The sequence below is a fragment of the Mustelus asterias genome, unplaced genomic scaffold (assembly GCF_964213995.1).
Source record: "Mustelus asterias unplaced genomic scaffold, sMusAst1.hap1.1 HAP1_SCAFFOLD_1140, whole genome shotgun sequence".
In the NCBI taxonomy this organism is placed as follows: domain Eukaryota; kingdom Metazoa; phylum Chordata; class Chondrichthyes; order Carcharhiniformes; family Triakidae; genus Mustelus; species Mustelus asterias.
In genome coordinates, this window is record NW_027591085.1 from 86,688 (window position 1) to 109,983 (window position 23,296).

General features: G+C 46.4%; 1 protein-coding gene across 1 annotated transcript; it reads left to right on the forward strand.

Annotated features, from left to right (window-relative positions):
- The first annotated feature begins 354 nt into the window (after window positions 1-354).
- On the forward strand, window positions 355-22,232 carry LOC144487934 (uncharacterized). The gene is made up of 2 exons (XM_078205989.1): window positions 355-420; window positions 20,390-22,232. Exon 2 carries the CDS (start codon window positions 20,716-20,718, stop codon window positions 21,556-21,558), a length of 843 nt encoding a protein of 280 aa, XP_078062115.1. The 5' UTR covers window positions 355-420; window positions 20,390-20,715; the 3' UTR covers window positions 21,559-22,232.
- Window positions 22,233-23,296: the final 1,064 nt, after the last annotated feature.

The window sequence follows — 23,296 nt, forward strand, 5'->3', positions numbered from 1 at the left end:
GCTGCAAACCAGGGAGCTGACAATGATTCTGAAGGGTTTGCGGATCCACAAAGTGTTTCCAAATCCTCCCAGCCACCGCCTAACGCTGACTCCGCTTCTCCGGGACAAACAAGCGCCAAGGCCAGCGATGACACTGCGCATGCTCCACATCACAATGCCTAGGGGACTGATTGACGGCAGCTCCGAACCAATCGGAAGAGAGAGCGGGACTGGAGGACCGAGCGGGAGCGGCTGGTCCTCCAACCAATCGGAGTGAATGAGGGGCGGGACCTAAAGCATGCGCAGCTCCGGACCAATCGGAAGAGTTCCCTGTTCCACGCATGGGAGAAGTGCGCATGCGCGGTAAGCAAAGGCGTTTGCAGCACGCGCAGTGGGGGTGACAGCGACTGGAGAGAACTTCCTGTGTCTCATCAGCAGCCGGTAAGGATGCAGAAACATAGAGGGAGCAATCGAACAGGCGGATGGACGTAGAGGGTTTCTAAATACCTGTTAAAGGCCTCAAACATCGAATATGAGCCCGTAGGTCCCGTGTTTGCAGTTTCGGGTCTTTTTCCCGAGACGAAGCTCAGGTTAACAGCCGCCATCTTGATTGAGCAGGGAGCAGAGCGCATGCGCTGGTGTCTTGGTGACGCAACCGTGAGGGGGCGGGTCTTTGTGTTTCTGCTCCCACCGGGTCCTAGTGCTCGGAAACATGACTAAATTTGAGCATCAGATTTTCAAACAGCTTCACCCACTCCCAGGCTGCACCTGACGTTTGCAGCCGAGAGAAGTTAATGGGTCATGTACATATTCAGTATGAGAGGTTGCATCCCGGAATACTTACCTGAAGCGGTTACACGGCTTTTGTACTTGTTGGAGTTTAGAAGGTTGAGGAGGAATTTATTGAAACTTACAGGGTACGGCGTGGCCTGGACAGAGTGGACGTGGAGAGGATGTTTCCACAAGTAGGAAAAACTAGAACCAGAGGGCATAACCTCAGACTAAAGGGATGTTCCTTTCAAACAGAGATGAGGAAGAATTTCTTCAGCCAGAGTCATCGAGGTTTATAAGACCATAAGACATAGGAGCGGAAGTAAGGCCATTCGGCCCATCGAGTCCACTCCACCATTCAATCATGGTTGATTTCAACTCCATTTACCCGCTCTCTCCCCATAGCCCTTAATTCCTCGAGAAATCAAGAATTTATCAATTTCTGTCTTGAAGACGCTCAACGTCTCGGCCTCCACAGCCCTCTGTGGCAATGAATTCCACAGACCCACCACTCTCTGGCTGAAGAAATTTCTCCTCATCTCTGTTCTAAAGTGACTCCCTTTTATTCTAAGGCTGTGCCCCCGCGTCCTAGTCTCCCCTGTTAATGGAAACAACTTCCCTACGTCCATCCTATCTAAGCCGTTCATTATCTTGTAAGTTTCTATCAGATCTCCCCTCAACCTCCTAAACTCCAATGAATATAATCCCACGATCCTCAGACGTTCATCGTATGTCAGGCCTACCATTCCTGGGATCATCCGTGTGAATCTCCGCTGGACCCGCTCCAGTGCCAGTATGTCCTTCCTGAGGTGTGGGGCCCAAAATTGCTCACAGTACTCCAAATGGGGCCTAACCAGTGCTTTATAAAGCCTCAGAAGTACATCCCTGCTTTTGTATTCCAAGCCTCTTGAGATAAATGACAACATTACATTTGCTTTCTTAATTACGGACTCAACCTGCAAGTTTACCTTTAGAGAATCCTGGACTAGGACTCCCAAGTCCCTTTGCACTTTAGCATTATGAATTTTGTCACCGTTTAGAAAATAGTCCATGCCTCTATTCTTTTTTCCAAAGTGTACAACCTCGCACTTGCCCACGTTGAATTTCATCAGCCACTTCTTGGACCACTCTCCTAAACTGTCTAAATCTTTCTGCAGCCTCCCCACCTCCTCAATACTACCTGCCCCTCCACCTATCTTTGTATCATCGGCAAACTTGGCCAGAATGCTCCCAGTCCCGTCATCTAGATCGTTAATATATAAAGAGAACAGCTGTGGCCCCAACACTGAACCCTGCGGGACACCACTTGTCACCGGTTGCCATTCTGAGAAAGAACCTTTTATCCCAACTCTCTGCCTTCTGTCTGACAGCCAATCGTCAATCCATGTTAGTACCTTGCCTCGAATACCATGGGCCCTTATTTTACTCAGCAGTCTCCCGTGAGGCACCTTGTCAAAGGCCTTTTGGAAGTCAAGATAGATAACATCCATTGGCTCTCCTTGGTCTAACCTATTTGTTATCTCTTCAAAGAACTCTAACAGGTTTGTCAGGCACGACCTCCCCTTACTAAATCCATGCTGACTTGTCTTAATCCGACCCTGCACTTCCAAGAATTTAGAAATCTCATCCTTAACGATGGATTCTAGAATTTTGCCAACAACTGAGGTTAGGCTAATTGGCCTATAATTTTCCATCTTTTTTCTTGTTCCCTTCTTGAACAGTGGGGTTACAACAGCGATTTTCCAATCCTCTGGGACTTTCCCTGACTCCAGTGACTTTTGAAAGATCATAACTAACGCCTCCACTATTTCTTCAGCTATCTCCTTTAGAACTCTAGGATGTAGCCCATCTGGGCCCGGAGATTTATCAATTTTCAGACCTTTTAGTTTCATAGAACATAGAACATAGAACATTACAGCGCAGAACAGGCCCTTCGGCCCACGATGTTGCACCGACCAGTTAAAAAAAAAAACTGTGGCCCTCCAACCTAAACCAATTTCTTTTCGTCCATGAACCTATCTACGGATCTCTTAAACGCCCCCAAACTAGGCGCATTTACTACTGATGCTGGCAGGGCATTCCAATCCCTCACCACCCTCTGGGTAAAGAACCTACCCCTGACATCGGTTCTATAACTACCCCCCCTCAATTTAAAGCCATGCCCCCTCGTGCTGGATTTCTCCATCAGAGGAAAAAGGCTATCACTATCCACCCTATCTAAACCTCTAATCATCTTATATGTTTCAATAAGATCCCCTCTTAGCCGCCGCCTTTCCAGCGAAAACAATCCCAAATCCCTCAGCCTCTCCTCATAGGATCTCCCCTCCATACCAGGCAACATCCTGGTAAACCTCCTCTGCACCCTCTCCAAAGCCTCCACATCCTTCCTGTAATGTGGGGACCAGAACTGCACACAGTACTCCAAGTGCGGCCGCACCAGAGTTGTGTACAGTTGCAACATAACGCTACGACTCCTAAATTCAATCCCCCTACCAATAAACGCCAAGACACCATATGCCTTCTTAACAACCTTATCTACTTGATTCCCAACTTTCAGGGATCTATGCACACATACACCTAGATCCCTCTGCTCCTCCACACTATTCAAAGTCCTCCCGTTAGCCCTATACTCAACACAACTGTTATTCCTACCAAAGTGAATTACCTCACACTTCTCCGCATTAAACTCCATCCGCCACCTCTCGGCCCAACTTTGCAACCTGCAACCTCTCTAGCACTTTCTCCTTTGTGATGGCAACCATATTCAACTCTGCCCCCTGACTTTCCTGAATTGTTGGGATATTACTCATGTCTTCTACTGTGAAGACTGACGCAAAGTACTTATTAAGTTCCTCAGCTATTTCCTTGTCTCCCATCACTAGATTACCAGCGTCATTTTGGAGCGGCCCAATGTCTACTTTTGCCTCCCGTTTGTTTTTAATGTATTTAAAGCATTTACAGCATGGAAACAGGCCCTTCGGCCCAACTTGTCCATGCTGCCCTTTTTTTTAAAACCCCTGAAGCTAATCCCAATTGCCTGCATTTGGCCCACATCCCTCTATTCCCATCGCACCCATGTAACTATCTAAATGCTTTTTAAAAGTTACAATTGTACCCACAGCTTGTTCCAGACACTCACCACCCTCTGTGTGAACAAATTGCCCCTCTGGACACTTTTGTATCTCTCCCCTCTCACCTTAAACCTATGCCCTCTAGTTTTAGACTCCCCTACCTTTGGGAAAAGATATTGACTATCTACCTTGTCTATGCCCCTCATTATTTTATAGACTTCTATAAGATCACCCCTCAGCCTCCTACGCTCCAGAGAAAAAAGTTCCAGTCCATTCAGCCTCTCCTTATACTCAATCCATCAAGTCCCAGTAGCATCCTACTAAATCTTTTCTGCACTCTTTCTAGTTTAATAATATCCTTTCTATAATAGGGTGACCAGAATTGCACACAGTATTCCAAGTGTGGCCTTACCAATGTCTTGTACAACTTCAACAAGACGTCCCAACTCCTGTATTCAATGTTCTGACTGATGAAACCAAGCATGCCGAATGCCTTCTTCACCACTCTGTCCACCTGTGACTCCACTTTCAAGGAGCTATGAACATGTACCCCTAGATCTCTTAGTTCTGTAACTCTCCCCAACGCCCTACCATTAACTGAGTAAGTCCTGTCCTGGTTCAATCTACCAAAATGCATCACTTCGCATTTGTCGAAATTAAATTCCATCTGCCATTCGTCAGCCCACTGGCCCACCAGAGAGTGGTGAATCTGTGGAACTCTTGGCTGCAGAAGGCTGTGGAGGCCAGGTCATTGAGTGTCTTTAAGACAGAGATAGATAGGTTCTTGATTAATAAGTGGATCAGGGGTTATGGGGAAAAGGTAGGAGAATGGGGATGAGAAAAATATCAGCCCATGACTGAATGGTGAAGCAGCCTCGATGGGCCGAGTCGCCTAATTCTGCTCCTATGTCGTATGGCCTTTTGGTTACACTTCAGCCCCAAGTTCCTCATGTTTACATAGAAACATGCATAGAAAATAGAAGCGGAAGTAGACCATACAGCCCTTTGAACGTTCCCTGCCATTCATTATGGTCATGGCTGATCCTCAAATTCAATACCCTTGTCCCACCCATCCCCCCATAATATCCCTTCTGCCCCAAGAGATATATATCTACTTTTGAGGAATGGAGATCCAAAGATTCACGACCCACTGTGTGAAAAATATCTAATCTCTGTCTCTGTGCGCAACACTTGTTTAAACAGTGACCCCGAGATTCTCCCATAAGAGTAAACAACACTTCCAACAAGTTGTTGGAAGGTATTTTGAGAGACAGGATCTACAGGCATGCAGAGAGGCAAGGACTGATTAGAAACAGTCAGCATGGCTTTGGAGTGGAAAATCATGTCTCACAAATTTGATTGAGTTTTTTGAATGGGTAACCAAGAAGTTAGATGAGGGCAGTGCAGTTAATGTTCTTTACATGGACTTTAGCAAGGCCTTTGACAAGGTATCAAATGGTAAGTTGTTGCATAAGGGTAATCTCACGGGATCCAGGATGAGGTAGCCAAATAGGTACAAAACTGGCTTGATGACAGAAGACAGAGGGTGGTTGTAGATGGTTGTTTTTCAAACTGGAGGCCTGTGACCAGCCGTGTGCCTCAGGGATCGGTGTTGGGTCCACTGTTATTTGTCGTTTATATTCATGATGTGGATGAGAATTTAGTAGGCATGGTTAGTAAGTTTGCAGTATGGTTAGTAAGTTTGCAGATGACACCAGGATTGGTGGCATAGTGGACAGTGAAGAAGGTTACCTAGGATTGCATCGGGATCTTGATCAATTGGGCCAGTGGGCTGGTGAATGGCAGATGGAGTTTAATTTTGATAAATGCGAGGTGATGCATTTTGGTAGATTGAACCAGGACAGGACTTACTCAGTTAATGGTAGGGCATTGGGGAGAGTTACAGAACAAAGAGATCTAGGGGTACAGGTTCATAGGTAGAGTGGTGAAGAATGCATTCGGCATGCTTGGTTTCATTGGTCAGAACATTAAATACAGGAGTTGGGACGTCTTGTTGAAGTTGTACAAGACTTGTGTCAGACCACACTTGGAATACTGTGTGCAGTTCTGGTCACCCTATTATAGAAAGGTTGTTATTAAACGAGAAAGAGTGCAGAAAAGATTTACGAGGATGCTACTGGGATTTGATGGTTATAAGGAGAGACTGGATAGACTGGGAATTTTTTTTCTGGAGCGCAGGAGGCATAGGGGTGATTCTATAGCGGTCTATAAAATAATGAGGGCCATAGATCAGCTAGATAGTCAATATCTTTTTGCAAAGGTAGGGGAGTCTAAAACTAGAGGGCATAGATTTCAGGTGAGAAGGGAGAGATACAAAGGGTCCAGAGGGGCAATATTTTCATACAGAGGGTGGAGAGTGTCTTGAACAAACTGCCAGAGGTAGTAGTAGAGGCGGGTACAATTTTGTCTTTTGAAAAGCATTTAGATAGTTACACGGGTATGATGGGTATAGAGGGATATGGGCCAAATGCGGGCAATTGGGACTAGTTTCGGGGTTAAAAAAAGGGGCAGCATGGACAAGGTGGGCTGAAGGGCCTGTTTCCATGCTATAAACCTCTATGACTCCTCTCCACATCCAAGACCTTTCAGGATCTGAAAGGTTTAAATTAAGTTGCCTCTTACTCTTTTAAACTCGAGCAGAGACTGTCTCACTGCTCCTCATCAGACTATCCACCTATTCCAGGTGTTAGTCGACTAAACCTTCTATGAACTTCTAATGCATTTATATTTTTCCTTAAATAAGGAAATCGATAATGTAGACATTGCTCCAGATACAGACTCACCGTGTGCAACTGAAACATAACTTCCTTGCTTTTACTCCATTCCCCTCATAACAAATAATAGCTTTCTGAATTACTTGCACCTGGATTTTCTATCGTGATGGATTTTGGATATTTTTTGTTACAGGGGGTTAGAAATTGAGGATTTACACACAAGCTCAAGCCAAGAGAAAAATGTTGTCTCTTCTGATATGGGCTTTCTGAATGGGATAAGTAGGTAGATGTGAATGGAATGTTTCCACTTGTTGGTTCTTCCATTACTGGGAACCATGAACAGACAACAAATAAATCAAACAGGAAAATAGGAGATGTTTCTTTCTTCAGACGTTGTTAGAATATGGAACTCACTGCGACTGGAAGTGGTTGACTCAAATACTTTAGATGCTTTCAAAAGGAAAATATATGAGCCTATGAGAGAAAAGGGATTGGAAAAATCAACTGAAAAGCTGAGATGTGGTGATCAGAATGAGAGGAGACTCATGTGGAGGATAAACTCCAGTACAGACTCGATAAACCGAATGGCCTGTTTGTGTATTGTCACAGACAGAACAAACAATTCTCCTTCCCTGTTCAAAGACAATAACAATCAGCTCCTAATGATCCGAGTGACTGTCAGATCTCAACGTGATGTTTGGTTTGTGTTTTCTTGCTGTAAATCCTCCTTTCCAATATCCTGCAAAGGGAATTTACAAAAGTCATCACTGTCAGTCCAGGATAGATATATTCATAGAATTCCACAGTTCAGAAGGAGGCTATTTGGCCCATCAAGTCAACTCTCCGACAGAGCATCCCACCAAGGCCCCAACAACATAACCCAACTTATTTACCCCACTAATCTCCCTAACCTACACACCATGGGGGGAAAATTGATAATTTAGCATGGCCAGTCCACCTAACCTGAATATCTTTGGACTGTGGGAGAAAACCGGAGCACCTGGAGGAAACCCACGCAAACAAGTGGAGAATATGCAAACTCCACACAGCAGCGCTCCGAAAGCTAGTGGCGTTTGCTACCAAATAAACCTGTTGGACTTTAACCTGGTGTTGTTAAACTCCTTACTGTGTAAACTCTACACAGACAGGTAACCACGGCCGGAATCGAACCCAGGTCCCTGGTGCTGTGAGGCAGGAGGACTAACCACTGTGCCACCGTGCCAGCCACGTAATTCTTTGTAAACTTATTTTGCAGGAAATAGAAGAGGAGGATTTGCAGTCTGGACAAACCAATCTCACGTCAGACAGAGTCAATCAATTCATTGGGATTTGAAGATTTGTGCATCTGAAGGGATTTAATTGACCATCTCAGTTGGAAACTGGTGAGAATCTGTTTCCTTGCTCCTCCTGTGGGGAGGGATTGATACAGCTGGAAAACATGCTGACACGACAGCGAACTCGCAATAGTGAGAGTTCATTCACCTGCTCCGTGTGTGGGAAGAAATTCATGTGTTCGTCCAACCTGCTGGCTCACCAACTCGATCACATTATTCAGAAGCCTCTTCAAAGCTCTGACTCTGGGCAAAACATTGAAACCTCTGAGGAACAGGCCCAACACCAGCTCCTTCACACTGACGAGAGACCGTTCAGCTGCTCCCACTGCGGGAAGAGGTTCAGCCAGTCCTCCCGCCTTGCAGAGCACCAGCTCCTTCACACACACGAGAGACCGTTCAGCTGCTCTCACTGTGGAGAGTCATTCAGCGACTCAGTGCATCTCACTGAGCACCAACAAGTTCACACCAAGGACAGGCCATTCAGCTGCTCCCAGTGTGGGAAGAGATTCACTCAGTCCTCCCACTGCACCGTTCACCAACAGATTCATTTTCAGAAGAGACATTTTAAATGCTTTAAATGTGAGAAGACCTTCAAAAGAAGGATTAGTCTGCTGAGACACCAGGGCACTCACACTGGGGAGAGGCCATATGTTTGCCCTGTGTGTGGGAAAACATTTACTTGTTTGCAGCATCTGCTGAGTCACCGGCCTATTCACACCGGGGAGAAGGCATTCATCTGCTCCGTGTGTGGGAAGGCTTTCACTGAGTCATCCAGCCTCCGGAGACACCGCCGCATTCACACAGGGGAGAAGCCGTTCTCCTGCTCCATTTGCGGCAAAAGATTTGCTCAGTTTTCCTACTGCAATCAACACCAACACATTCACTCTGACAAGAGACCTTTTCAATGCTCAGAATGCAATAAGACCTTTAAAAGAAGTGATGATCTGCTGAAACACAATCGCATTCACACCGGGGAGAGGCCGTTCCTGTGCTCTGTGTGTGGAAAGGGATTCGCTCAGTCGTCTGGCCTGCTGAGACACCAACGCATTCACACCGGGGAGAAGCCGTTCACCTGCTCTGTGTGTGGGAAGGGATTCACTGATTCATCCTATATGCTGAAACACCAGCGAGCTCACACTGCGACAGAACCCTTCACCTGCTCCCTGTGTGGGAAGGGATTCACTGATCCATCCCGCCTGCAGAGACACCAGCGAGTTCACACTGGGGCAAAACCTTTCAACTGCTCCATGTGTGGGAAGGGATTTAATCAGTATTACAGCCTGCTGAAACATAGACGACTTCAGTTTTTCAAGTTTAAAGTGAAAACTAGAAGTGGGCAGCAAAGGAGTCTGGGAAGGGTTTTTATTTTAACTTTAAAAGTCAGTTACCTGGGTGGTTCCCCCTCAGTAGTAGTTTTTTTTTTCTCTCGGGCCCCTAGCCCTATAAATTGGTGCAGAGGAGATACCCGATCCTCTACACTGGTAGAGGATCCCACCCTTCCATCCTCCTCTAACCTAATTATAAGTGTGGGGAAGTTTTTTGTTTTCTTTTTTTCTTGCTGGTAATGGCTTCAGGGATGGCAGTTCAGGCAGTATGCTGCATCTCCTGTGGGATGTATGTGGTGAGGAAATCCAGTAGTGTTTCAGGAGATTTTAGTTGTAAGAAGTGCATTAGATTGCAGCTTCTGGAGGAGCGTGTAAAGGAGCTGGAGGGGGAGGTAGAGGAACTCCGCATAATTCGGGAGGCGGAGGTGGAAGTTGATAGGAGTTATAGAGAAATAGTAACTCCTAGAAATGAGGCTTGGGTCAATGCCAGGAGGAGGGGTAAGAAGCAATCGGGAAGACAATCCCCTGGGGCGGTTCCCCTCCATAATAGGTTTTCGGTGCTGGAGGCTACAGTTGAGGAGGAATCAACTGAGCATAGAGAGCAGATCTCTGGGGGTGAGCCGAGTGAGAAAGCTCAGGTGGTTAGGGGCTGTAAAAGACTGGGCCTTGTGATTGGGGACTCCACAATTAAGGGGACAGATAGGAGGGTCGGAACTAAAGGTAGGGACTCAGGGTTGGTGTGTTGCCTACCAGGGGCTGGGGTCCGGGATGTGTCTGACAGGGTATTCAGGACTCTTAGGGGGGAGGGAGATAAACCACAAGTTATTGTACATGTGGGGACACACGACATAGGGAGGATAGGGGAAGGGGATATTAGGCAGGGATTTATGGAGTTGGGGTGGAAACTAAAGGCCAAGACTGACAGAGTGGTTATCTCTGGACTCTTGCCTGTACCACGGGATAGTTTAGAGAGGAATAGGGAGAGGGAAGGTTTGAATTCATGGCTGAGGGGATGGTGCAGGAGGGAGGGGTTCAGGTACTTAAGCAATTGGGGCTCGTACTGGGGAAGGTGTGACCTCTATGAGAAGGATGGTCTACACCTTAATCAGAAGGGGACCAATATCCTGGGGGGTAAATTTGCTAAGGCCATGCAGGGAGGTTTAAACTGATTCGGGGGGGGGGAGGGATCCTGAGTAGTGGGGCTGAAAGTGAGGGATGCATGGATGGGGACTGCAATGCACGGCATTGCAGAGGTGGGGTGGAGCAGGGTTTGAAATGTGTATACTTCAATGCCAGGAGTATTCGCAATAAAGTGGGTGAACTTGCAGCGTGGATCAGTACCTGGGACTTCGATGTTGTGGCTATTTCAGAGACATGGATAGAGCAGGGGCAGGAATGGATGCTGCAGGTCCCGGGGTTCAAATGTTTTAGTCGAAGTAGGGAAGGAGGTAGAAGAGGGGGAGGGGTAGCATTATTGGTCAGAGATTGTATCACAGTGTCAGAGAGGAGGTTTGATGAGGACTTATCTGTTGAGGTAGTATGGGCGGAGATTAGAAATAGGAGAGGAGAGGTCACCCTGTTGGGAGTCTTTTATAGACCTCCTAAAAGTTCTAGAGAGGTTGAGGAAAGGATTGCGGAGTCAATCCTGCTTAGGAGTGAAAGTAATAGGGCAATTGTTATGGGGGATTTTAACTTGACTAATATTGACTGGAATTGTTATAGCTCTAGCTCGTTAGAGGGGTCAGTTTTTGTTCAAAGCGTGCAGGAAGGTTTTTTGACTCAGTATGTAGACAGGCCAACTAGAGGTGAGGCTATATTGGATCTGGTGCTGGGAAATGAGCCAGACCAGGTGCTAGACTTGGAAGTTGGTGTGCATTTTGGTGATAGTGACCACAATTCGGTTACGTTCACCTTAGTGATGGAAAGGGATAGGCATGAACCTCGGGCCAGTGGTTTTAGCTGGGGGAAGGGTAATTATGAGGCTATTAGGAGAGAATTAGGAAACATAGGTTGGACTAGGAGATTACAGGGACTGGGAACGTCCGACATGTGGAGTTTTTTCAAGGAGCAGCTACTGCGAGTCTGTGATAGGTATGTCCCTGTCAGGCAAGGAGGAATTGGTAGGGCTAGGGAACCGTGGTGCACCAAAAAAGTTTCTTTGTTGGTTAAAAAGAAAAAGGAGGCTTATGTTCGGATGAGACGTGAGCACTCGGGTAGTGCACTAGAAAGCTTTAGATTGGCTAAGAGGGAGTTGAAGAGCGAGCTTAGAAGGGCTAAAAGGGGACATGAGAAGACTTTGGCGGATAGGGTTAAAGTGAATCCTAAGGCGTTCTATAGGTATGTCAAGAACAGAAGGTTGGTTAGGGCAAGTTTAGGGCCAGTTATAGATGGCAGAGGGAAGTTATGTGTGGAACCGGAGGAGATTGGTGAAGCATTGAACCAATATTTCTCTTCGGTGTTCACGCAAGGGGACATGAATATAGCTGAGGAGGACACTGGGTTGCAAGGGAGTAGAATAGACAGTATTACAGTTGATAAGGAGGATGTGCAGGATATTCTGGAGGGTCTGAAAATAGATAAATCCCCTGGTCCGGATGGGATTTATCCAAGGATTCTCTGGGAGGCAAGAGAAGTGATTGCAGAGCCTCTGGCTCTGATCTTCAGGTCGTCGTTGGCCTCTGGTATAGTACCAGAAGATTGGAGGTTAGCGAATGTTGTCCCATTGTTTAAGAAGGGGAACAGAGACTTCCCCGGGAATTATAGACCGGTGAGTCTCACTTCTGTTGTCGGCAAGATGTTGGAAAAAATTATAAGGGATAGGATTTATAGTTATTTGGAGAGTAATGAATTGATAGGTGATAGTCAGCATGGTTTTGTGGCAGGTAGGTCGTGCCTTACTAACCTTATTGAGTTTTTTGAGAAAGTGACCAAGGAGGTGGATGGGGGCAAGGCAGTGGACGTGGTATATATGGATTTTAGTAAGGCGTTTGATAAGGTTCACCATGGTAGGCTTCTGCAGAAAATGCAGATGTATGGGATTGGGGGTGATCTAGGAAATTGGATCAGGAATTGGCTAGCGGATAGGAAACAGAGGGTGGTGGTTGATAGTAAATATTCATCATGGAGTGCGGTTACAAGTGGTGTACCTCAGGGATCTGTTTTGGGGCCACTGCTGTTTGTAATATTTATTAATGATCTGGATGAGGGTATAGTTGGGTGGATTAGCAAATTTGCTGATGACACCAAAGTCGGTGGTGTGGTAGACAGTGAGGAAGGGTGTCGTAGTTTGCAGGAAGACTTAGACAGGTTGCAAAGTTGGGCCGAGAGGTGGCGGATGGAGTTTAATGCGGAGAAGTGTGAGGTAATTCACTTTGGTAGGAATAACAGATGTGTTGAGTATAGGGCTAACGGGAGGACTTTGAATAGTGTGGAGGAGCAGAGGGATCTAGGTGTATGTGTGCATAGATCCCTGAAAGTTGGGAATCAAGTAGATAAGGTTGTTAAGAAGGCATATGGTGTCTTGGCGTTTATTGGTAGGGGGATTGAATTTAGGAGTCGTAGCGTTATGTTGCAACTGTACACAACTCTGGTGCGGCCGCACTTGGAGTACTGTGTGCAGTTCTGGTCCCCACATTACAGGAAGGATGTGGAGGCTTTGGAGAGGGTGCAGAGGAGGTTTACCAGGATGTTGCCTGGTATGGAGGGGAGATCCTATGAGGAGAGGCTGAGGGATTTGGGATTGTTTTCGCTGGAAAGGCGGCGGCTAAGAGGGGATCTTATTGAAACATATAAGATGATTAGAGGTTTAGATAGGGTGGATAGTGATAGCCTTTTTCCTCTGATGGAGAAATCCAGCACGAGGGGGCATGGCTTTAAATTGAGGGGGGGTAGTTATAGAACCGATGTCAGGGGTAGGTTCTTTACCCAGAGGGTGGTGAGGGATTGGAATGCCCTGCCAGCATCAGTAGTAAATGCGCCTAGTTTGGGGGCGTTTAAGAGATCCGTAGATAGGTTCATGGACGAAAAGAAATTGGTTTAGGTTGGAGGGTCACAGTTTTTTTTTTAACTGGTCGGTGCAACATCGTGGGCCGAAGGGCCTGTTCTGCGCTGTAATGTTCTATGTTCTATGTTCATGTGTGACCGGCAACGTTGGATTCTGTTGTTTCTGCGCCCTGAGATAAACAATAACAATTGGATGAATAGGGGAGGCAGCGGCACAGTGGAATTATCACTGGACTCAGGGTAAGGCTCTGGGGACCCAGGTTCAAATTCCACTACAGTCGATGGTGAAAGTTGTATTCAATTAAAATCTTCAATTAAAAGTCTAATGACAAACCTCAACCTTTAATCAATTGTCGTAAAAACCCATTTGATTCAGTAACGCCCTTTAGAAAAGGAAACCTGCCGCCCTTACCTGGTCTGGCCTACATGTGACTCCAGACCAGCAATGTGGTTGACTCTCAAATGCCCTCTGAAATGGAGGGCAGTTAGGGATGGGAAAGAAATGCTGGCCCAGCAAGTGACGCCTACATTCCGTAAAAATGAACTTTAAAAAGTTCCTCAGTATCTCAGTAACCTCCTCCAGCCCCACAACACTCTGTGTAAATACAAGTTGTTGATGATTATGCCCTGAGATAGATAACGTGAACCCGATTCCCCCCGTCCGCCAACTCGGCAACTTCTTCACAAAAAGTAAAGCACATGGGATTGGGGCTGTTGTACTGAGATGGGGAGAAAACTGATTGGCAGACAGGAAACAAAGAGTAGGATTAAACGGGTCTTTTTCCAACTGGCAGGCAGTGACTATTTGGGTAACGCAGGATCAGTGCTGGGGCCTCGGTTACTCACCTGCCATAGGTCTTGTTTTTTTTCCCTGTTTATTATGCATCATTTTTAAATTGTTGCTTCCTAAGAATCTAATTTAAAACCATGGATAAGCTCAAACCACTTTTGGAAAATCTGTGACTCTCTGATCAAGAATCTTACTGACCACTGCATACCATTCTGGTCACCGTATTATTAAAAAAAATATCCAGGCACTGGAAAGGGTGCAGAGAGGATTTTAATGATGAGATTTTAATGTAGAAGGCAGCTCACCACCACCTTCTCAAGGGCAATCAGGGATTAGCCATAAATGCTGGCCAAGCCAGCAATGCCCACATCCCATAAATGATTTTCAAAACGTGTGTGGTTTTTTATCAGGAAAGGATTGACAGGCTCGTTCTTCTTTCTTGAGAAATGAAGGCTGAGGGGTAACCTGAGCAGAGGTCCTCAAATTTATAAAATGCTTAGATACAGAAATAGTGTTTCCTCTTGTGGGGAAGAGCAAAAAGTAAAGTTTATTTTTTAGTCACAACTAGGCTTAGATTAACACTGCAGTGAAGTTACTGGGAAACTGGAGACAATCAATATAAAACAGTCACTGAGAAATCCAATAGGAAATCCAGGATAAATTTCTCTACACAAAGAGTGGCGAGAATATGGAAATCACAACTACAGGGAGTGAAATGAACAGTATAGATGTCTTTCAGGGGAATCTCAACAAGTACTTCTGAATGATTTTATAGTTCATTCAGGATTTATTTCAAAACGACTAAAAACAATAAAGTGACAGGAGATAATTTGCAGGGTGTGAGACTCTGTGTGTGAGGGTGTCTGTGAGTGTGTGTGTTGCTTTTCATTGTGTCACGGAAACCTTCCTCTTTCTGAGCAGACAATCTGGCCCCTGAATGATGTGAATTGTACAACTCAGAGATTCTCCATTCAGAATGACCATGTGCTGTGTAAAACCTGACATCTCCACAACCAGACGCCACTTCTCCTGGAACACCGTGAAGTGACTACAATTTTCTAGATTGATTTCTTTGCTCTCACATATTTTCTCAGTTCATAAATTCCATCACGACCTTTAAACACACCGATGGTCTCCACTTTAAATACTTCTCTCAGTCTTACCAACATATAGCAATTGGATTGCTGATATTACAGGAATCCATTCTGAAATTCTGTAAATCTGACTCCCACCAAACACCAACCCATATCCCCATCTGAGTTCCAGATATTAATGAGATTTCTCAAAACACAGGCAGCCTGGCAGCACAGTGGTTAGCATTGCTGCCTCACGTCACCAGGAACCCGGGTTTAATTCATGCCTCAGCTGACTGTGTGGAGTCTGCACATTCTCCCCGTGTCTGTGTGGGTTTCCTCCGGGTGCTCTTGTTTCCTCCCACACTCCAAAAATGTGCAGATTAGATAGATTGGCCATGCTAAATTGGCCCTTGGGATTAGCAGGATAACTACATGGGTTACGGGGATAGGGCTGGGGGTGAGATCGTTGTCGGTATAGGCTCAATGACCTCCTTCTGCACTGTAGGGATTCTATACCCTCTGTACTATCATTACATTGGATCCAATACTGTGTTCACTAACATACTGCAGCCTGACTTATTATTGGAATAAACACTGTGTTTGTTACATTCAGAGTAAGTCAATCCAAAGTAAATCAAGGCAATCCATGACGAAGGGTCATCCAGACTCGAAACGTTGGCTGGAATCTCTCTGTAAGTCTCACAAACTTCCCAGCCTTCAGGAGAACAGTGAAAACGACACCACACAACCCTGCCACAGCAACCTCTGCAAGACGTGCCGGATCATCAACACGGATGCCATCATCTCACGTGAGAACACCATACACCAGGTGTATGGTACATACACTTGCAACTCAGCCAACGTTGTCTGCCTGATACGTTGCAGGAAAGAATGTCCCGAGGCATGGAACATTGGGGAGACTATGCAGACGCTACGACCACGGATGAATGAACAGCGCTCGACAATCACCAGGCAAGAGTGTTCTCTTCCTGTTGGGGAACACTTCAACGGTCACAGGCATTCGGCCTCTGATCTTCGGGTCAGCGTTCTCCAAGGCGGCCTTCACGACACACGACAACGCAGAGTCGCTGAACAGAGACTGATAGCCAAGTTCCGCACACATGAGGACGGCCTCAACCGGGATCTTGGGTTCATGTCACACTATCTGTAACCTCCACGACTTGCCTGGACTTGCAAAATCTCACTAACTGTCCTGGCTGGAGACAATACACATCTCTTTAACCTGTGCTTAATGCTCCTTCCACTCACATTGTCTGTACCTTTAAGACTTGATTACCTGTAAAGACTTGCATTCCAACCATTATTTTGTAAATTGAGTTTGTGTCTTTATATGCCCTGTTTGTGAACAGAACTCCCACTCATCTGATGAAGGAGCAGCGCTCCGAAAGCTTATGGCTTGTACTGCATGGAGGTCAGTGACCAGTGGAGTGCCCCAGGGATCTGTTCTGGGACCCTTGCTGTTTGTCATTTTCATAAATGACCTGGATGAGGAAGTGGAGGGATGGGTTGGTAAGTTTGCTGACGACACCAAGGTAGGTGGTGTTGTGGATAGTTTGGAGGAATGTCAGAAGTTGCAGCGAGACATAGATAGAATGCAAGACTGGGCGGAGAAGTGGCAGATGGACTTCAACCCGGATAAGTGTGTGGTGATCCATTTTGGCAGATCCAATGGGATGAAGCAGCAGTATAATATGAAGGGTACCATTCTTAGCAGTGTAGAGGATCAGAAGGACCTTGGGGTCCGGGTCCATAGGACTCTTAAATCGGCCTCGCAGGTGGAGGATGCGGTCAAGAAGGCGTACGGCGTACTGGCCTTCATTAATCGAGGGATTGAGTTTAGGAGTCGGGAGATAATGCTGCAGCTTTATAGGACCCTGGTTAGACCCCACTTGGAGTACTGCGCGCAGTTCTGGTCACCTCATTACAGGAAAGATGTTGAAGCCATTGAAAGGGTGCAGAGGAGATTTACAAGGATGTTGCCTGGATTGGGGGGCATGCCTTATGAGGATAGGTTGAGGGAGCTTGGTCTCTTCTCCCTGGAGAGACGAAGGATGAGAGGTGACCTGATAGAGGTTTACAAGATGTTGAGAGGTCTGGATAGGGTAGACTCTCAGAGGCTATTTCCAAGGGCTGAAATGGTTGCTACGAGAGGACACAGGTTTAAGGTGCTGGGGGGTAGGTACAGAGGAGATGTCAGGGGTAAGTTTTTCACTCAGAGGGTGGTGGGTGAGTGGAATCGGCTGACGTCGGTGGTGGTGGAGGCAAACTCGTTGGGGTCTTTTAAGAGACTTCTGGATGAGTACATGGGATTTAATGGGATTGAGGGCTATAGATAGGCCTAGAGGTGGGGATGTGATCGGCGCAACTTGTGGGCCGAAGGGCCTGTTTGTGCTGTGGCTTTCTATGTTCTATGTTCTAAACCTGTTGGACTATAACCTGGTGTTGTGAGACTTCTTACTGGGCTTACCCCAGTCGAACGCCAGCATCTCCACATCATGGAATCTCTCTCCACAGTTGCTGTCAGACTTGCTGAGGTTTTGCAGCATTTTCTGTTTTGAAGTCAGTGCTTTGCTGTGTTGTCTCTGTGCTCCATCCCCACTCTGATTGTATTGGAGCCTGTGTGTGTCATTGTTACACTCAGAGTAAGTCAGTGCTTTGCTGTGTTGTCTCTGTGCTCCATCCCCACTCTGATTGTATTGGAGCCTGTGTGTGTCATTGTTACACTCAGAGTAAGTCAGTGCTTTGCTGTGTTGTCTCTGTGCTCCATCCCCACTCTGATTGTATTGGAGCCTGTATGTGTCACTGTTACACTGAGAGTAAGTCAGTGCTTTGCTGTGTTGTCTCTGTGCTCCATCTCCACTCTGACTGTATTGGAGCCTGTGTGTGTCATTGTTACACTCAGAGTAAGTCAGTGCTTTGCTGTGTTGTCTCTGTGCTCCATCCCCACTCTGATTGTATTGGAGCCTGTATGTGTCACTGTTACACTGAGAGTTAGTCAGTGCTTTGCTGTGTTGTCTCTGTGCTCCATCTCCACTCTGACTGTATTGGAGCCTGTATGTGTCATTGTTACACTCAGAGTAAGTCAGTGCTTTGCTGTGTTGTCTCTGTGCTCCATCTCCACTCTGACTGTATTGGAGTCTGTGTGTGTCATTGTTACACTCAGAGTAAGTCAGTGCTTTGCTGTGTTGTCTCTGTGCTCCATCCCCACTCTGATTGTATTGGAGCCTGTGTGTGTCATTGTTACACTGAGACTCTGTCACGGTGATTATTGGACAAGCAGCAAGTCACCGTCACAATGCCCGGCTGATTGACGGCAGCGCGCACCAATGGGAAGAGAAGGGGCGCGGTTGGAGGTCCGACCGGGAGAGGCTGGTCCTTCAACCAATAATGTGGAGATGCCGGCGTTGGATGCCTCCAACCAATCAAAGTGAATGAGGGGCGGGGCCCGCTCTGACTGGAGCATGCGCATTGTGGGTAATGGCGACGTGGAAGGGCTGTTTTTTCGGCTCGGAGATTCGGCCTTTTGGCTAAGATCAAGTGTAGTATGGTCAGCAGCCCATGGCCGCGCTTGGTTGGGGTCATTAGGTTACACTGAAGCTTCATATGTTTCATATGAAGCAATTTTTTAAAGCGGCATCTCGGCCTTTTGGCTAAGATGCAAATGAGCTCAAGTATTGGAGGAGGAACCTCCCCCTTCTCCAATCAGCTTGGCTCATGTAGATCAGGCCCAGGACAGGGTGGTTTGGTCGCTCGCCCTGTCTTGTCAGCCTGGATCTGAAATGTCTCAACTTGTTGAGACCGTGAATTGGATTTGATTTGATTGAATTGGAAAAGTATAGATAGATTAGCGGTGATTGACGGTACGGAGGGGGCGAGGGATCTCGCGGGTGGACGGAAACGCTGCGGAAGCAGGTTGTGTCAGCCGTGAACCTCTGTAAAGAGCTGTTTGTACAAACCTCAGTTTGTACCGAGCGGTACCGCAGCTCCTCATGTTCGGGCCGCGTTCACAACACCAGGTTTATTTGGTAGCACAAGCCACGAGCTTTCATCAGGTGAGTGGGAATTCTGTTCACAAAACGTGTAAAAGATTTGACGTGATTCACAATAAAGGAGAGTTTTAAGTAAAAAAAAACAGGGCATATATGCAACAAGGCGCATGCGCAGCCGGCATCGTTTTAGGGGGCAATATTGTCAATGACTGGGAGGAGCTTGTTCCCCATTGTTCAGAATGGAGACAACTTGTCCATCAAACTGCATCAACCCTCTGAGTCCCAATGTCTTATTGATGAGGCAGAGCGGTGACAGAGAAGGAAAAAGAAAGGGAAAGTAAAACAGTAAATGCTGGAAAATCTCAGCAGATTTGACATCATCTGTGGAGAGAGAATCGAACCAACGTTTTGAGACTGGATGACCCATAGTCAGAGCTTGTACACGTGTAAACAGAGCATGAAAACTTTGACACCTCCATGTACCCTTGTACACCTCTATCAATCTACTTTGCTCCAAGGAGAACAACCCCAAGTTATCCAGCCTAACATTAAAATTCTGAGGGGCACAGATAGGGGGGATAGAAAGGAACTTTTCTCTTTAGTAGAGAGGTCAATAACCAGGGGCCTGGATTTAAGTTCAGGGGCAGGAGGTTGATAGAAGATGTGAGGGAAAGCTTTTTCACTCAGATGGTGATGGGAATCTGGAACTCACTGCCTGAAAGGGTGGTAGAGGTGGGAATCATCATAACATTGAAGAAGAATTTAGATAAACTCTTGCAATGCCATAGCATGCAAGGTTACACATCACGTGTGGAAAATGGGATTAGAATAGAACGGTGCTTGATGGCCGGCACAAACACGATGGGCCGAAGGGCCTCTTTCCATGCTGTCAAACTCTATGATCACCCACGTTGGCAGCAAGTTCAATATCATCATCAGTCACAACCCCCCTGTATCTTCACTCACTGAAACAATCCATTTAAAACATTTTTAGTCGAGAATGTAGCCATATTTCTGTTAGACTGGCAGTCTGCATGGAGATTTTCAGCTGTGTGTGTCCAGGACAGGAAGCAGTGAGCATGGATCTGTCAATCAGCCTCAATCAGCACCTTCAGGAGAATTGGGAGGGTGAATATTAGCTACAGCAGAGTGAGAATGGAGGGAGAGTGTGTGGGATGGAGATTTACAGCTTTTGGGGAATGAGAGAGGAAAGAATGTTCCACAGAAACTAGAATTGTCTGTTCTGAATTTCTATCCTGTACTGGCTGTGATGAATTTTGTAAATTGTTTTTACAGGATATTAGAAGAGGAATCACACCGATAAATTTTAACGATCACATCTCAATCTGACAGAGTCACTCGATTCCTTGGAAACTAAATATCCTCAGCCTCTGAATGGGAAGGAGAAATGTTTGACTGCAAGATTTTAAGCAGCAGTGTGACTGGAAAAACACCGGGACACAAACACACACCCGAGTGAGAGTGTTCCAGTGCACTGACAGTGAAAAGAGCTTTAACCAGTTACACAGCCTGAAAATACATCGCAGCATTCACAGCAGGGAGAGACCATACCATGTTCTCTGTGTGGACGAGGTTTCAAATGATACAAGGAGACTGAAAATATGGAAAAACCATGGAAATGTGAGGACTGTGGGAAGAGATACAAAGCGCCCTCTCTACTGGAAGCTCATCGGCACAGCCACACTGGGGAGAGGCCGTTCACCTGCTGGGTGTGTGGGAAGGGATTCATTGATTCATCCACTCTGCAGAGACACCAGCAAGTTCACACTGGTGAGAGTGCATTCACCTGCTGTCAGTGTGGGAAGGGATTTACTCAGATATCAAGCCTGCAGACACACCAGCGAGTTCACACTGGGGAGAGGCCATTCACCTGCTCTCAGTGTGTGAAGGGATTCAGTAAGTCATCCAACCTACAGAAACACCAGCGAGTTCACACAGGAGAGAGGCCATTCGGCTGCTCTGCATGTGGGAAAAGATTCACTCAGTTATCTCATCTGCGGGCACACCAGCGAGTTCACACTGGGGAGAGACCGTTCACCTGCTCTCAGTGTGGGAAGGGATTCACTCAATTGTACAGCCTGCAGACACACCAGCGCAATCACACTGGGGAGAGGCCATACAGTTGCTTTCAGTGTGGGAAGGGATTCATTCATTTATCAAACCTGCAGATACACCAGCGAGTTCACACTGGGGAGAGGCCATTCACCTGCTCTCAGTGTGGAAAGGGATTCACTCAGTTATCTAATCTGCGGAGACACCAGCGAGTTCACTCTGGAGAGAGGCCGTTCACCTGCCCCGTGTGTGGGAAGAGATTCACTCGGTTATCCACCCTGCAATCACACCAGCGAGTTCACACCGGGGAGAGACTGTTCAGCTGCTCTCAGTGTGGGAAGGGATTCACTGATTCATCCACCCTGCTGACACACCAAAAAGTTCACAAGTGAATATGGGGATTAGATTCTGCTGTTATTGTTTCTGCTCTCAATTACACCCAGGACTGCATTTTGTTCATTCTCAGAGTTGGTCAATGGGGAGGGTCGGAGGGTTTCTTTCTGCTGGACTGGCCGGTCTCACGACTTTGCCTCCAGTGGGCTGATGCTCTTTGAGTCTTGTTGTGAATACCTGGTTTCAAATTTCACAAGGATCACAGAGTGACAGGGTGTGAGGAAGTTCAGAGATATTTAGTCAGCATTTCTGTTTGAAACGCCCCAAATGCCCATCCAATTTCCTTTGTAATTGTTTATTGTCTCCACTTCCTCCACCCTCGTAGGCAGCGAGTTCCAGGTCATTACCATTCGCTGCATCAAAATATTCTTCCTCACATCTCTGCATCTCTGACCCAAAACCTTAAATCTGTGTCCCCCTCGTCCTTGTCCAATCGGCTAATAGGAACAGCTTTTCTTTGTCCACCTTATCTAAACCTGTCAGAATCTTGTCCACCTCTATCAAATCTCCCCTCAACCTCCTTTGCTCCAAGGGGAACAACCTCAGCCTGACATTGACAATAAAGAACAAACTAACAGAATATGTTACTGTCTGGAATCAAATGGGAATGTTTAATTTCTGTTTTAAAGATACTGTGAAGATATTGTCCTGAATAAAGGAATTTGAATAACTCACCTTGGGTGTGGTTAAACATGTTGTGACCCAGGTCAGAAACTCCAAAGTGTTTTACAAAGTCAGCCGAGCCAGAAGTTTTGCACTTTGATTTTGGCATGGGTGAGCATAAATATTTCACTCCAGGTACGATTCAAGTGAGCCACTAGGAAGCTTTTATCAAACAAAGTGTATTTAAGAACACAGTTAAAGTATAAGAAGAAAAATTAGCATAACTTTTACCAATTGCAATAAAAAGCAACCATGATCTTGTATCAACCAGTACAGCTAAGTATACAGTTGCAAATCAAATAATCCCTTCAAACATACACCCCGTTCTAGGCTTTGCCCAGAAAGCAGGTATGCTCACATGATGCTGGATTTGGCAGCTTTTTAACACCTGTTGTGAATTAGTCCTTTAAATGTTGAATTCAAACTTTGACTTCCCAGTCCTGGAACTTTCAGGACCTTGAGAGAGAGACAGAGAGAGAGAGACTGCTTGCCACTATCTTCCAGCTGGCAACTCACAGGCAGCAGAATCTTCACTCCACAGAGAGAGATGAGAAACACTGCTCTCAGTCTGCAGTCCAAAGAGCTTGTTACGAAAGAAAACTAAAATCTTTCTCCTGTTTAAAAAAAATGTCCAAAGAGAGCGCTGACCTTTCAATCAGGCTCCACCCAACAATTCCAAAAGGGTCATAAAACTCCAGGTTACTGTATTAGCCCAGGCTGAAAATCAACAAGATGCCCATTACATTGCTTCATTATATTCATAGAATAGAATCCCGATAGTACAGAAGGAGGCCATTTGGCCCATCAAGCCTGCACTGACAACAATCCCAGCCTATATCCGTAACCCCACATATTTACCTTGCTAATCCCCCAGAAACTAGGGTCAATTTAGCACAGCCAATCAACCCAACCCACACAGCTTTGGACTGCGGGAGGAAACCGGAGCATCCGGAGGAAACTCATGCAGACACGGGGAGAATGTGCAAACTCCACACAGACAGTAACCCAAGCCAGGAATCAAACCCGGGTCCCTGGTGCTGTGAGGCAGCAGTGCTAACCACTGTGCCACCGTGC